General features: G+C 38.9%; 1 protein-coding gene across 5 annotated transcripts in view; it reads left to right on the plus strand.

Annotated features, from left to right (window-relative positions):
• ppp3cb (protein phosphatase 3, catalytic subunit, beta isozyme) overlaps positions 1-16,073 on the plus strand; it is a 65,694-nt gene continuing 49,621 nt past the window's right edge. Inside the window, exon 1 of one of the 5 annotated variants that reach the window (XM_067457062.1) lies at positions 1-510. In XM_067457062.1, coding sequence (XP_067313163.1) covers positions 453-510 — 58 coding nt within the window. In that variant the 5' untranslated portion in view covers positions 1-452. Of the gene's footprint in view, positions 511-1,228; positions 1,386-16,073 lie in introns of those variants that run through there. The other 4 variants (XM_067457058.1, XM_067457060.1, XM_067457063.1 and 1 more) reach the window with 4 other exon arrangements.

A 16,073-nucleotide genomic window follows, 5' to 3' on the forward strand; every position in this document is an offset into this window, starting at 1 on the left:
CCTGGACGCGCGTGCTCTCTCTCTCTAGCTCTCGCTCATCTCGTGCGCAGGGAAACCCCGAATCAGCCTCCGCGTGATGGCGGTATGAGGCAGTCCCTGCAAGCCAGAGCGTGGGAGTTCCTGTCTTCGCCATGTCGGGGTGGTGCTGCAACGCGCTGAGGATACCCTGAACCGAGCAGAAGTCTCCCAGCCCCCCTCCAGCTGCTGCTCCATCCATCCATCTATCTGTCTACCCATCCGCCCCCACACAGCACCAAGGCAGAGTCCAGCATCCCCAGCATCACCGTTTCCCCTGGATCAACTGCGACACATCTTTCCCCCTGACCGACGGTGGACTGAGGAGAGACGCACCAAGTGATGCGGCTTCTGCAGCCCGCGCATCCCGCAGCACCGAAGACCGCACGCTCGCCCGTTAGGAGTAGGCGCACTTTCCCCGTTGTCTACAACAACCCATGAGAATGTCCAGCACAGACATCATGGGTTTAAACCCAACCGACCGCGTAATCAAATGTAAGTGAATTGTGTTACGTTCCTTATTAATCATACTCTGCACATTTAAACATGCATATTATGCGATTGTTAACGATGCGCGATGATTCTGTTTCTATGATGATGCGCTGTGTGGTTTTCAAAACGCAATAAGTCATGTATCAATGATTGATCAGTGATCAAAAACTGTCTCAGATGGGGTTTGCATCCCAAAATAAAACTCTTTCTTTCACTTATGAGATTGGCAAACCCATTAATGCTCCCTATATGCTCAGTGATGCTGATGCAGGCGATGTGTATGGCAATCCATTTTAACATGTAAACTAACATGTTTTATTATAATTCGAAGTACGTTTTTCATTGCAATCAATTCAGGGACTAGTATCTTTTTCAGTTTTGCATCATTTACTTTTACACTTTTTCTAGTTTTAAACTACAAAAAAAGAATGCACATTCTCAGATACTAGTTTTTTTTTGTGCAAAGAAAGTGTTAACTCAACTGTTGGTAAATAGGCCTAATTATTACTTACAACTTGTAGATATTGACACAAAAATGGGTATCTAATAAGTGCAGTAAACTGAAATAGATACTAGAAACCAATGGACTGAGTACGTGTAGCTACATTACATTTACATTTATGCATATGACAATTCGAAATAAATACTAGTAACATCAATCTAGATAACCCTTATTATCAAGAATAAATGTGAGGAAAGCTTGCCACATATGTGGATCGCATCGACGGCTGCGCGCGCCTGCTGGCGGATAGATGAACTGTTATACAGTGCCAGGTTACCCGAGAGAGAGGGGGAGGAGAGCAAGAGAGAGATTAACATCTCGATCCAATGAAATATTTTTGGCAGTTTGAGGATGACAGCGAAAGGACGACTTAAAGGTAGCGTGGCTTTTGCATTGCATTCCTGCATTATTTTATGCATCTCCTTGTATTCGCCTAGACGCATCATTTACTCCAATGTCAGTGCGCGCGCTTGTCGGGTAGCTGCACTCGGATAACGAGATGGTCTCGTGAGTTAACGTATCGATTGTGCGTGTCATTATGTGAAATTTGCAGTGCAACCTTGCACGGGTGCACTCTTGTCATGCGGGGGAAATGCGTTGAAATGCTCGCAATGTCAGCTCGTGCGCTGACATGGACATCCTTGCATAGATGGCCTATTTGGGTCTGTTAGTCTATCATTCCGAAGCAGTTTATCGATTCGTTGGTACAGCGTTACACATTGTAAACAAGGTTGCACACAGAGGATGCACTGCATAGTGCCTGCAGAAATCCCAAATGCATTCAAGCTATGTGATTGCAGGAAGCAAGTTGCATTCAGTGCATTGCAGCACTATATATTTCATATGAGGATGATGAGCATAAATACGTCTATAATGCAAACCCATCATAACTATACCACCAATGCATTGCACTATAAGCGTGTCAGTGTTCACAGCCATTTTTATATGTCTAGTTTTTGCAAAAGGAAAATATATGATCAAAAAATAACCATTAGAAAAGCCATAGAGTGAGGATGTGGGCATTGCAGCCTCATTGGATGCTGAAATATGTGGATGTGGATGTATAGTGTGGGCGGTTAGTAGAGGGGGGTTAATTAGACGTCAGTGATGGCTGTGCATACTCAGAAGCTACCCAAAAGCATCTGTTTTCTGTGTGTATGTGATCAACACTGGATTTTGTTTGGATTATGTTAGACAATAAGAGCGGACGGCGAGGCATGTTTTGGAGCACCGTACTCTGTAGAGCGAGTGAGCTTTGAGCAGCGAGAGAGAGAGAGATAGCAAAAGAGATGTGGTGTGTATTGTAAAGGGCTTTTCCTTAACCCTGGAGTGTGGCTGTCTGTAATTATTTAGCAACATATGCCATTCTGCATTAAATAATCATAGTGTAGCATATGTGTCACATTTATGTAATATTAACTGTTAGGTATCCTGGGAAATAAGCTTTAGGGAAGGTCTGTGTGAGAGCGTGTCCAGATATAGCTGGCGTACGAGGAAAGCAAAGCTGCTGGTCTGAAGGTGAGAAAGGTATTAGGAGGACACACTGGAAGTGTGAAAATGCTTGAATTTTCAGGAAACCTTTAGGGAAAAAAGTATCCTGTGGTGTATCCATTATACAGATTAAGATAATACCATTGTACTTTCATACGCATATATTGCATGTATTTACATGTACAATGTAGGCCAAACAGTACTATTGTATTATCATGGTACATGTCCAAAAACATGCTACCAACACATTTTTATCACTTTTCATGGTGGCAACTCTCAGACAGGTTGTAGTCTAAAGCTTTCAGCAGCAATGTGGTTTGATGTAATTGGCAGATGTGGTGTGATTCAAACTTCAGATTCAAGCAAGAGAGCCAATCAAAAGCATCAAAATAGCATCGCTTCACTAAACGGCCTTTAAATGGCAGGAGGCATCGTGCACATCAAAAACAGGCAAAGCAACAAATTATTTAACATATCCTATTCCTAGCTTTTTACTGAATATTTTCAGACGTAACCCCCTTTGTAATCATTAACAATTTCATAAGTAACTGTAATTTAATTAAACATTTTTTTTTCTCAGTAACTGTAATGGATTACAGATTACATTTTCGGTTTACATTAGCAGATTACTTTCATTTTATTATTAAGTTACGTGATGCTGTTGCTCCCCAACACCGTAGTACTTTCTGCATTTTTCTAGAGAGTAACAGAGTAAAACCGGTGCATGGAAGATGGCACGCTAGAGACACACAAAGTGAGTAAGCGAGTAGATTGCTTTGAGATGAATTTGCTCATTTCCACAAGTTATTATGTGCTGCATTCTCTGTGAGACAAAATGCGCCTCACTGCCATCTGTCTCCTCAAGAATGCTGTAAAGCGACAATAATGACTAGATTATTCTAATTGCATCGTAGTGTATTTTTTATGATTGGTACTAATAGGTGTCCTTGGCCCCTAGGAGGTTTTGCAAAAGGAATATATTATTTGCAAGCAGTCAGAAAAACACACGTTTGAGGCATTATCGAAACGACTTCAAAGATCAACATTTTCTCCAGATTGTGTGTCTGTGTTAATTCATGCATGCCTCCTGCCGAGCCCCGACACGCAACACGGGCGAGATGTTAAAGCCCGACACAGAAACTAAGAGAGAGTGTTGACATGAGCCTGGTGATAAATGAAACGAGAGCAGGTGAAAGAAAAGAGAGGGGGAATGTGTGAAAAGTGTGGAGGATGAGAAGTGGGAGAGACGGGGAATTAGGCACTTGACAACAGATAGATGGATGGATGTGCATGAGCTTGTGTCCCAGCAATCTCTCTCTCTCGCATGCTGCACAGTACACTGAAAATGGTCAACTATTTAAAGTCACCATGAAATCAAAACAGGCAATTCTTTTATTTATGAAATATAGTATTTAATATAAAAGATTTATCTGTGCACATCATTTTTTTTGTAATTCATGTGCCCTTGTAATTTTTAATGAAAATATCGTTCCCTCTCTTCATTGATGACGTGTTTACTGACACGTCGGGACAACCTGTCACTTACGACATCATAGCACAACCACCCGAACAATTCCACATGGACAAAATCCCCCCCTTACATTTTTTTTTCTCTTTGGAGAAGCCGTTTCACTCGGATATACGTCACAACAGGGAAGAAAAGACAATCACAAGTTCGGGTTTCATACCGACTTCAAAGTCAGACTTCACTTGTTTGCAGCCATATTTGCAATATCGCCGTGCAGCTATTTCGGGTTAGCAAGACCATCTCCTATTTATTCGAATTCCCATCCATTACAGGAATACTACTGATATCCAGGGGTGGGGGACTCGAGTCACATGACTTGACTCGAGTCAGACTTAAGTAGAACATTTTAGGACTTGAGACTTGCTTGAGAAATATTAATAAAAGACTTGACTTGACTTTGACTTGATATTCGGGACTTGAGACTTGCTTGAGAAATATTAATAAAAGACTTGACTTGACTTTGACTTGATATTCGGGACTTGAGACTTGACTCTGACTTGAGTTAAATGACTCGAAATAATTTGTTTTTGTAAGTAAATATCGCTTTTTGAACGCACCGCAACCTAACCACGTGAATCAGCAGGCAAGCAGACAGCGCTAACGGAGACAGCCGTGAATGAACATGGAGGGCGCTGCCTACGCAAAGTTTCATTGGTAATTAGTTACCCACGGATCACGGCACGCCCATACTCGCCTCGTACAGTGTTGACAGATTGGGCGGGTTCCGGTCGCGCTGTATCCACCATTTTCACTAATGAGTTCAAAATTGCAAAAAAAAAAAAACCTCTTCACTACGAAACCGTCAAGCACTGTCCATTGAAATGTGGTATCCGACTTGTGTTGCACAATGAACTGCATATTTCTCTTGTTAAATAATTAACCAGTTTTGCTGAAGACGCAAGCCTACTGTGAGCATTTTGACTTTCGACAGCATAACGTTGTGTGTGTGTGTGTGTGTGTGTGTGTGTGTGTGTGTGAGTCCTTGTTTATATTACATTGTGGGGACCATAAGGATAGTAAAACCTGAGATCACCTATATTGTGGGGACCAGCCAGCGTTTCCCACTTTTCAAAAGGCTTATAAATCATACAGGATGAGTTTTTTTATGGCAATATCAGAAATCCTTGTCCTTGTGGGGACATTTTTAGGTCCCCATGAGGAAAACATCTTATAAATCATACAGAAGGAGTTTTTTTTTGAGAAAATAAAAATGCAGAATGTTTCCTGTGATGGGTAGTTTAAGGGGCTGGGGCAGTGTAGGGGGATAGAAAAAATACGGTTTGTACAGTATAAAAAACATTACGCCTGGAGAGTCCTTGTAAACCACATAGACCAACGTGTGTGCGTGTGTGTGTGTGTGTGTGTGTGTGTTGGTGGTTCAATCCCCGGTTCCACCTGACCAAGTGTCGAGGTGTCCATAAGCATGACACCTAACCCCAGCTGCCTCTGACGAGCTGGATGCTGCCTTACATGGGTGAATGTGAGGCAAGATGTAAAGTGCTTTGGATGGCCATATAGGTCTGTTGAAAGCGCTATATAAATGCAGTCCATTTACCATATTGTTTCTATATAAAAATGTTGACACGATGAAAAGTATTTGCTCTGACTCTTGTGTTCAATCATTTTGCTCTGTTTTTATGCTTCTTCTTGTACAACCCTAACCCTTTCGGAGGGGGAGGGGGGGGGGATGTTTGGCAACACAGTGCAGTTGAGCTCTGTTGACGTCGCTTCGTTGCTCTGATTGGTTGTAGGTCTATCCAATTGAGGTCTTTCCTGGTTCGGTTGAAACACACCCCATAATCACAGTCACCCCAAAATACAATCTGATATGAATTGTCTCATATATGCTTTTAAAAAATGTATATTTTAGGTAAGTCCCGGCCGCTAATGTCCATGTGCGTGTCTCTGTTTTCTTTTGAAACCAGAGCTTCTAATGCTGATTTGTTTTTTATTTAGAAAGCAGGAGTCTTCATTTTGTGCCTTGCCATTCCTTGTCACATGACTTCATTACATGCATGTTGAATTCTCATGGGATGATCCTGTAGTCTGGAAGATAACAATGCGATTACGTTAATTTGCTCATTCAAAGTCCCCCTGTGGTGAAAATCAAGTTTTTAATGTTGTTTATGTGTCTATGTGGTGTTTTTAATATGCTTTAAGGCAAAGCACAAGCAAATTCATAAGTCAACACTATTGTTGAGTATTTTCTCTGTAAAAACACAAAAATAAAAATCATTGCTGTTTCTGATGTCACAAACTACCTCGTAGTCATAACCAATCACGGGCAGGCTTTAGCATATCATTAACTATTCTCTGAAGAGAGGTTATCCCGGTATATTCTTCTATATATAGCAGGGGAATTATGTATATTATGTATATTACAATGTTATGATAAACTATATGCCTTTGATGTTCTAGGATGTTAAAAGCACGATGTTTGATGATTTTTTGAAGGCAGCTGTTTGATTCTGAGATGGCGAATGGGAACATGGATTGTGTAACATTAACAACACATTATTAGCTGTTTAATAATGTAGTCAAGCAAAAGCATAATCATATTAATTACTGTTATGTGTTCGACATTGTAAAAAGTGTCATTGTGTAGTGTTTACCTCAGTAAGTTGACGTCTGTGTTTCTGAGCTTGTGCGAGTGAGTGGGGGCAAGGCTAATTTGCATATTCATGAATCCACGTACTAAATGAATCGGGGCCATAGAGTTACATTCAAGATATTTTATTTCACTGGAGAAAAAAATTAAATATGTCATTTTGGTGATTAAAGATGAATTTTATGGAATACAATTTTTGACTACAGGGGAACTTTAAGTGATTTTAGTCACTTCATTGGCCGGTTTCAAAATTATTTTGATTTCACTATTGACAAATATATATATATATATTTTTAAAAGCACATATGTGTGTAATTGATGCTTTATCAGTGTATTTAGCATTCTCATTCTGCCACAGAGAATGATGGGAAATGTTTTGAATCAAAAGCCTGTCGCTTTAAACGGATAGTTTACCCAAAAATGAACATTTGGTTTAATATGGGTTAAATGTGGATTCGTTTGTCTATGCGTTTTTCACTCTCATAGAATTACACCCCATTTACATGCATTATACTAGCCTAGAAATCTAGACGAACCCCAGCGGCAGCAAATTTAATCTGCCCGCAAGTGCCGTTTAGCAACTCTCAATACCCTTCTGAGCTGTATTCCCCTCACTCTTGCCGGGCCAATCACATCGTGTATAGAGTCGGTGGGCGGGGCCATAATGACGACGGCCGAGTTGCGTTTGCATGCTTGTAGTAAACACAGAAACTGGCAAACGGCAGTCTTTCGAATCAGCTTTGACCGCGACTCTGGAAGACTTGGAGTTAAAGGGGTACTTCAGCGCTGGGAAGATGAATCTGTATTTAAACTGGGTCATCAATGCAGTAGAAATGTGAAATTATTTTTGAATTTGGTGTCTTCTAGACTGAGAAAAGACAGAAAATGTATTTTTGTCCCATGGGGATGAAAGACTACAATTCCCAGAATGCTTCGCTGACCTGTGAGGCCATTCCCAACACCACCAACTTCATTACTGTGACTGAGTTAGAGAAGACACTACAATTAAAAACTGAACGTGTCTGTTCAATATAATGAGTGAGTCACCGTGCGAGTGTCACAGCCCTGAGCACTAACTGCACGAATGATGAGAGCTGAGGTAATCGCGACTACATTCGCGGCATACATTCACAACGCGAGTTCAGTCTGGCACGCGTTTCAGTTCATGCCTTTGCAAGCTTAAAGGGGGGGTGAAATGCTGTTTCATGCATACTGAGCTTTTTACACTGTTAAAGACTTGGATTCCCATCCTAAACATAGACAAAGTTTAAAAAACTAATGTTGGACGTTTGATGGAGTATTTCTGTGTCAAAAATACTCCTTCCGGTTTCTCACAAGTTTCGGCGAGTTTTTTTCGAGTATGGGTCTATTTGACGTTAATAAGAGCGGAAGGTCCTTGTATGGGCCGTACGGGCTCTTCTCCCGGTAGGGTGCGCGCGCGTGTGACTAGAGCACGCTGTAAACAGTCTCTCAGCTGCAGATCCAGTCGTCCGTGAACAGCGCCGCGCTCCACTTTATTCCTATGGGTGACGTCGAGCGACTTCAACTCTTCAGCACAGCATTCCGGGAAGGCAGCGCTGCATTTGAACCGATTTGAACGCAGAAATGACGGGAAGCTTGGCAACATCGTTTCAGTTGCGTCTCAAAATGGATTTACACGCCACTGCTGTCACAGGACTTTACCAAATCATACCAAAGAAGTGTGTTTCTGACGGAGCGGACCCAGCGATAAAGCTTCGACGGTGAGTTAACTTAAACTGCTTCAAATGTCTCTGCTATTGGCTACCGTCGCATGAGTAAACATCAGTAAACGACACGATCGCGTGCTTCGTCATTCAAATGCGCTAACGGTTACTCCATTGTTGTTCTCTGTATAACGTTACAGTATTCTGACGTGCAAAACCGTTTTGCTTGCTACTTCTAAGGTCTAGTCGCATACAATAGTCCATAAACCGAATCATGTCCTCATACTCTGCGAGTAAACACACAGAAATGTGGAGAGGCCATTAAATACAGTAACTTACATACCACAGAGACGGACGTCCTGCTGTTGCCATTTCTCCTGTTCAATTTATTTCTCCCTCAGATTTGATTGTGGATCATTATCTGTATTAGCTGAGATAGATGGGTTTCTCCACGCTTGATGACGTCACCGCTTTGCGCGCTTGTCATTCTTTAGCTCCGCCCACACCATACGCCTCCAGGCGCTCGGTTTTTTCCGGAAAGACTCGGTACAGCCTATATTTCTTTTATAAATATGATAAAACTAAAGACTTTTTGGAGATATGAAGGATGCAATACTACTCTATAGGTACTCAAGATTGACATGAGATTGACTGAAACTGAGTGTTTCACCCCCCCTTTAACTTTCATAGAAATGAATTTGAGAAGTTAAAAGACTTACATTGCTCACCATAGCTCCGTTTAAATGATCCTGTCTGCAAGCTGAGCTCTCCCTGCCAGCTGAGTGTAATCGCCCATCCCCCATGCGCAGATTCAAAACATGCGGAAATAGCTCCCTCTGCTGGCTGTAGTCTTTAGCCTCTTGGCAAACATTCCTCCTATGATGCAAAAATCGTCATTTTGCATCATAGGAGGAATTTTTCCAGAAATAAAATGTATTTTAAGTATTTTCTGGCATGCTTTATCGCCCTGCTTTATTCAGAACACAAATATGTGCAAAAAATAAAACGTGTACAGAAAACATTCACAATTACTTAATCATAAGCAATACCAATTAGTTTCCACCATGTTTTTATTTTTTTATTTTATTTTTACATTTACATGAATGTCAACAAATGTGATGTGATGTGTGCTCATTTAGCAAATACAATTATTCTGACTTGAAGGCAGCAAATTACAGTGGAGTCCAGTTTCAGTTATTTTACATTTTTAATCAAATGTTCTGTAAAGTCATCTTAATTCTTGGCAGTCTATTCAAGTAATGAGGCCAGAAAAGGATGTAAAACATTGCAGCTGATATTACTTGGTTCATTTGTCACAATGGAAATGGAAGACCAAGCTGAGCACAGTGCATTGTGGGACATAGTTATAGTCACACACATAGTGCATTGCATACTGCAGTACTAGCATATCATTGTATACTGCACATTTTGGCAAATATAGTTGTTGAAAATGTGCATGTTGTATGCAGCATACATCAGGTATACTGCAGATATAGTAATAGTAGTATTATAGTATTAAGTATGTATGCTATTCCCAAAAGTAGCCAATGTAACACATGTTGTTTTGGCTTTCATGCATGTGAGAATGCTTTTATACTGGACTAAAGTGCTGCCCATCTAACCAGATATTGAGCTAATCAACTTCATCGCCCACCTGAATGATGAAATGGAGAGAGCGGGTGTGAGAGAGAGGAAATCTCGCATCAAATGCGGTGATACAGGACTGCAGGAGAATGATGAAAACGGTTTCCTCCCACACAGATGCACAAACGCACACAGTCACACACATATGTTATGGGTCACTAGAGACGTTAGTTTGAGCATGCACACACACCAATACATACAGATGTGTATAATAAACGCTGACACGCTTGACAATCTGTCTCTCACACACACATGCACACTGTAGGATGGAAAACAAAACGCTGTCATCTATGCCCTGGATGGACCTCCAGCTCACCTACCCTTACAAAAAAGTAATTCAAATTTGCTATTAGTATACTTTTAAACTTAAAAATAGAAAATACTTTCAGTCTACTTTTTATGTACTTATTTTATGTACTTCTCAGAAATATGCTTAAAATGACACTTAAGTATGTATACTTGACATATTCTGAGCCTACCTATACTCAATCTTTCGATTGAGATATATTTAAGTATACTTGGCTTGTAGTTGTGTTTACTCTTTTGATTGAGTAGCTTTTTTTATGTAGCTGTACATATTGTCTTATAACTTTTGATTGAGTAGCTTTTTTATATAATTGTACATATCGTCTTATAAACTTTTGATTGAGTTTCTTTTTTATATAATTGTACATATTGTCTTATAAACTTTTGATTGAGTTTCTTTTTTATATAGTTGTACATATTGTCTTTTAAACTTTTGATTAAGTTTCTTTTTTATATAGTTGTACATATTGTCTTATAACCTAAAAAAAGATTTAAAGGAAGTTACTTTAAATCTACTTTACTCTTTCGCCGCCATTGAATTTTTTTTCCGGCTATCCATGTTTTCACTGTTATACTGTAGGGGGCGCTATTGCACAGCTTCTGGAATAGTTCAGAACACAGATCAAAACACAGGAGAAGAAGAAGCAGATACATATGATAGAAGATGGCCCAAGCAAATGTAAAACAACTCGATCCTCAAACTCCTTAATTGTTAAAATCCTTAAATACTGACCCAGGAAAGGTTAACGACTTTGTGGGTGCTGATGGACTCAATCATCTTTTATTGACCATCATTCTAAATCCGATCCAGTCTTTGACAAAAATGCAATTTTTCTCAGCTTTTTGTTTAAAAATAGTGTTTGACCATTTGAATTAAAAGAAAAGAATGCATGAAACTAGAATAAAATGTTTTGATAATGGAAAGAGTACAAGGTTCAGTGTGTAGTATTTATGAGGATCTACTGACAGAAATGCAATATAATATACATAACTATGTTTTCAGTTGAGTATAAAGACCTTATGTACCGTTATGTTTGTTTCATTACCTTACAATGAGTAATTTCTATCTCCATACACCGCGGGTCTTCGCCATTTTGTGCCGTCATGTTTCTACAGTAGCCATAAATGAACAAACTTCTCTACAGATCACTAGTCACTGGCTGAATCCGGAATCGCCCCCTAAACCCTCAATCACTATTCCCTACTTAAGTCCACTAATACAGTTCACTTGAAGGAGTAAATGAAACAAGTGAGCGAATTCGGACAGCTGCTGTGTGTACATTAGCTATACACTCGTTATTGTGGTGCAATGTGGAATGGAATGAGTGCACTCAATAACGCGGGGGGGGGGGGGGGGGGGTTGCAGTTGTGTACTCAAAGTTTAATACAAAGTTCTGTGATGAAACTCATGGCACAGGCTTATAGGTATTTCACTCAAAAGCTTGGTCAGCATTTGCTAGCAGTTGCAGTATGCTGTTAGAAGCCCTCCGCCTTCCCCAGCTCCACCTGTATAGATCTGCTATGTTTATTCATGTACGTTCCATTGTACAGCAGCATGTCATACAGCACTTTGTTTACAGCACCGCGTTGTGTATGTGGCAGTAGCTAGTCCTGTACTCATGACCATGACAACAGATCATGATCATGATTTCTCAGAGCTGCTTGGTTTACAATAAATGCTCTGCATCTGCTCTGAGTTTGTAGTGTGCATTTGAAAATGCAATAGATAGCAAAGCAGCATTTTTTTTTTCAGTTAACAAAAAAAAAACAATAATAACACAGGTTTTTGACAACCCTAGTGTGACAAAATAACGATTGTCTGGCTGCTTAAAGAGAAGCTTTAAGGTCTCCTTGGTATTTTCCATTAAAATCTAAAATTATTTTACAGTCATACTGATATATAAAATATAAAATGTTTGGGCAAATTGTGCAGCATTGCAAGAAAGCATATTTGTATTAATTTTAAATCACAATAATTGTATCAGAAAAATGGCAAAGCCCTACCGTATGCTGTAATTTTTCCCATAAAGCAGCATTAATGTTTTTTCCAGAATGTCTAATTTTGTCTTCGACAGACAACATACAGGTTTATCACAAAATGAGGCTGAGTAAATAACGACAGATTGTTTATTTTTGGGAGAACTGACACAAGACCTGGATGAGGATGCAGCAGTGTTACTGGCAGGAAATTGTAGGATATTCGAAATCATTAGTGCATAACACAGGAAGTGGACTGGGGTAAAAATAACATGCCACCACATACAGATACTCATCCACAGATCTGGTTCAAAACAGACTCTGGGCCAGATTTCCTAACAGCTTGTACCAGCGCAAACCATTTTTTTGGCGTTAAAAACTGCTGTCAGCATTTACTAAATACAATAAAAAATTAGCGCTGAAATGACTACTGTGGCTGATCCTAGTGCATATGCATTTGTAGGAGTTTCTTTCAGGGAGGAGAGTATTTAAATGAATCATACAAAGTAATTTACTAAGGCTTGGGCTAGTCAATTTACTTGTATTTGCACCATTATTTACCACCCCCCAAAAAACTTAAACCAGACACGCGCTACTCTTGGTAGATTGTGATTGTCAGTAGATCACATGCAGAACTTTCCACTCCCATCTGCGCTTTTATGGGATTGCACTTTTGCGCCAATCTGCCCTGTTTAGTAAATGTGGCCTAAAGGTGAAACTGGGAGGAAGAGTGAAAGAAGAAAAGAGAAAGAATATAGAGACTAAATTTAGCCTTTTTAAAATAAAGAGTAAGTTTGGAGCGCAGAGGACACACTAGATAGTGCAGAGCGGAGACCTAATGAGGCCATAGCTCGCTTCTGTGATCCAGAAATCCAGCAGAATGGATCTCTCTACTGTTTATCCCGTATTTACTGCTGCACGACCTCATCACATCTGGCCTGTCAATCAACCCAGCTCACTCTGCTGATTGGTTCATTGGCCTGTTTGTTATCTTATAGGAAAATTACATTTCCTGCTTTTGTGCATGTGCAGATGTGTTCATGCGTGAAGCGTGCATTAATTGTGCAACATCAAATGGCGCTTGTAAAAATCCCTTTGTCAAAGGCGTGTGATGCTACGTTACCTTCTCCCGATCTGGGTCAGGCACTAACCGGCGAGTCTCCCTCCCTTTCTCTTATCCATCTCTTTACTCTGTTTTTTTTCTGTTCTCATTCCTTCAGACCCTTTTCTTTCTCTTTGCAGAAATGTTGGGATTGTTGAAGGACATGGCGGCTGTATTTTTTTAAGCTCCTCTGTAGTAACAACACAACGCTTCTGTCTGACACGCAGCAAAATGTGTCCAAACCTTTTTTAAGTCTCAGGGGCTGAAAAGGAGCAGTCCCATGGTTGTGTGATCACAGGATGATGTATTTCAGATTGTCAGCAGTTTAATTACAGGATGTTGCAGTTAGCACAGTGGAAGTGCATCTAGAACGACACCGTGGGTGTCTGATGGTCTTCGGTTGCTACAGTTGAATGCCGCTTCAGATATCACTAGTTTGTTGTTCGACACCACAGATCTCTGAAATTCTCTGCCCTACTTCACTCCCCTATGCAAGAAGTGAGCTTCCCACTGACAATATCTGCAGCTGTGTTGTATTGTACAGTAGTTACATTTACATGCACACTTTTTTTTTGTTTCAATCGGAATGAAATCATTCCGGGCTGATGAAGCCGAACATACAAAGTGTTTACATGAACGCCAAATGCGATTCCTTTTCATGATTCTTTGAATAGATAGTTTAAAAGAACAGCATTTATGTTAAAAAAAATGTGTAAAAAAAAAAAAAAACCTTTACTGTCAAACATTTTGTATTTATTTATTTTAGAAAAATTACTTTATTTTAGAAAAATTACTTTGTTGTGTATATTGATAATGTGAGTTATTTATAGGTTTGGAGGGGTTCTAATACTGGTGTTTAAAAAATTTAGATGTGATCAGTATCTAGAAAATGTTCAATTGGGGCCGGAATTTTTTTTACAGTGTAAGAGGCATTCAGATGTGTGTAATATAAATAATATAGTTATATTAATTTAACACTGCAAAAAAGGCTTTTCTTATTTTTTTCTTGTTTTTAGTCCAAACATCAAAAAATTCTTAAAACAAGAAGTATTTACTAGACAAGCAAAAGTAATTGTCTTGTTTTGGGGGAAAATAAATCAAAATTAATAGAGTTTTTGCTTAAAATAAGCAAAATAATCTAAAAACAAAAAAATGTGCTCACCCCATTGGCAGATTATTTTGCTTATTTTAAGAAAAAATTCTTAATTTTGAGGTATTTTTTCCCCAAAACAAGACACTAATTTTTACTTGTCTTGTGAATGTTTCTTAATGTAAGAATTTTTAGAAATTTTGACTAGAAACAAGGCAAAAATACTAAGTAAGAAAAAATGTTAAACATTTTTTATGTTTAAATGTTATTACATTACCTCAATTATATTATATTATATTCAATTCAAATATATTTATTATTAGTTTTTTTGTCATCTCACAAATGGACCTGCATTCACTTAATTAGCCTCAAACAAACAATTTAATCCTTATGCTCAGTGAATAAAGATTACTTATTAAAGAAAAAGATTTAAAAAATGATCACTGACATTTTTTACCTAGCCATCCAATCACAGTGGAGGAGGGGCGGGGAAAATACAACACTGACCAACCACATTCTGCGTGTACAACATCAACAGAGGACAACAACAAGCATAATAACGGAACAAAATGATTGATAACAAGAGCCACAGCAAATACTTTACATTGTATTGACATGTTTATATAGAAACAAAAACAAACTATCTGTGAAATGAGATACCAGTGACATTTCCGTGGATATTCCGTATCATAGCAAGCAAAGTGTCTTAGCTGGGGGAGAGAAAAAAAACGGTCCGCCGCCAAAATGCTCATAGTTTACCCAAAAAATTAAATTCTGTCATAATTTACTTACCCTCATGTTGTTCCAAACCTGTATGAGTTTCTTTGTTCTGCTGAACACAAAAGGAGATGTTTGGAAAAAATATTGCAACCAAGCAGACAGAGCAACCTTTCACCACCAGAGTATGGGAAAAATACTATGGTAATGAATGGTTGCTCTATCTGATTTGTTACAAACATTCTTAAAAATATATATTTTTTGTGTTCAGCTGAACAAAGAAACTCATACAGGTTTGGAACAACATGAGGGTAAGTAAATGATGACAATTTTTATTATTGGGTGAACTATCCCTTTAAGCACCCACAGCCAGGTGTTTTCAGCAGAGTGCCTAGTGCCTTCAATATGCTTGTCCACCAAAGCGTAAAAAAAAAAAAAAAAAACACAAAAGCCAGAACACATACTTTACATTGTATCAATATTTTTAGATAGAAACAGTAGAGAAACAAACTGTCCGTGAAATGAGATATTCCAAGCAAGCAAAGCATCTCAATTGTAAAAAACACTAGCCGTTTTCAAGAGAGTGCCTGCCATTTTCAGATGGCTAAATAACATACAGGTCCTTCTAAAAAAAATAGCATATTGTGATAAAGTTCATTATTTTCCATAATGTAATGATAACAATTAAACTTTCATATATTTTAGATTCAATGCACACCAACTGAAATATTTCAGGTCTTTTATTGTTTTAATACTGATGATTTTGGCATACAGCTCATGAAAACCCCAAATTCCTATCTAAAAAAATTAGCATATTTCATCCGACCAATAAAAGAAAAGTGTTTTTAATACAAAAAAAGACAACCTTCAAATAATTATGTTCAGTTATGCACTCAATACTTGGTCGGGAATCCTT

Source organism: Pseudorasbora parva, chromosome 11 (assembly GCF_024679245.1).
Source record: "Pseudorasbora parva isolate DD20220531a chromosome 11, ASM2467924v1, whole genome shotgun sequence".
NCBI classification, from domain to species: Eukaryota; Metazoa; Chordata; class Actinopteri; order Cypriniformes; family Gobionidae; genus Pseudorasbora; species Pseudorasbora parva.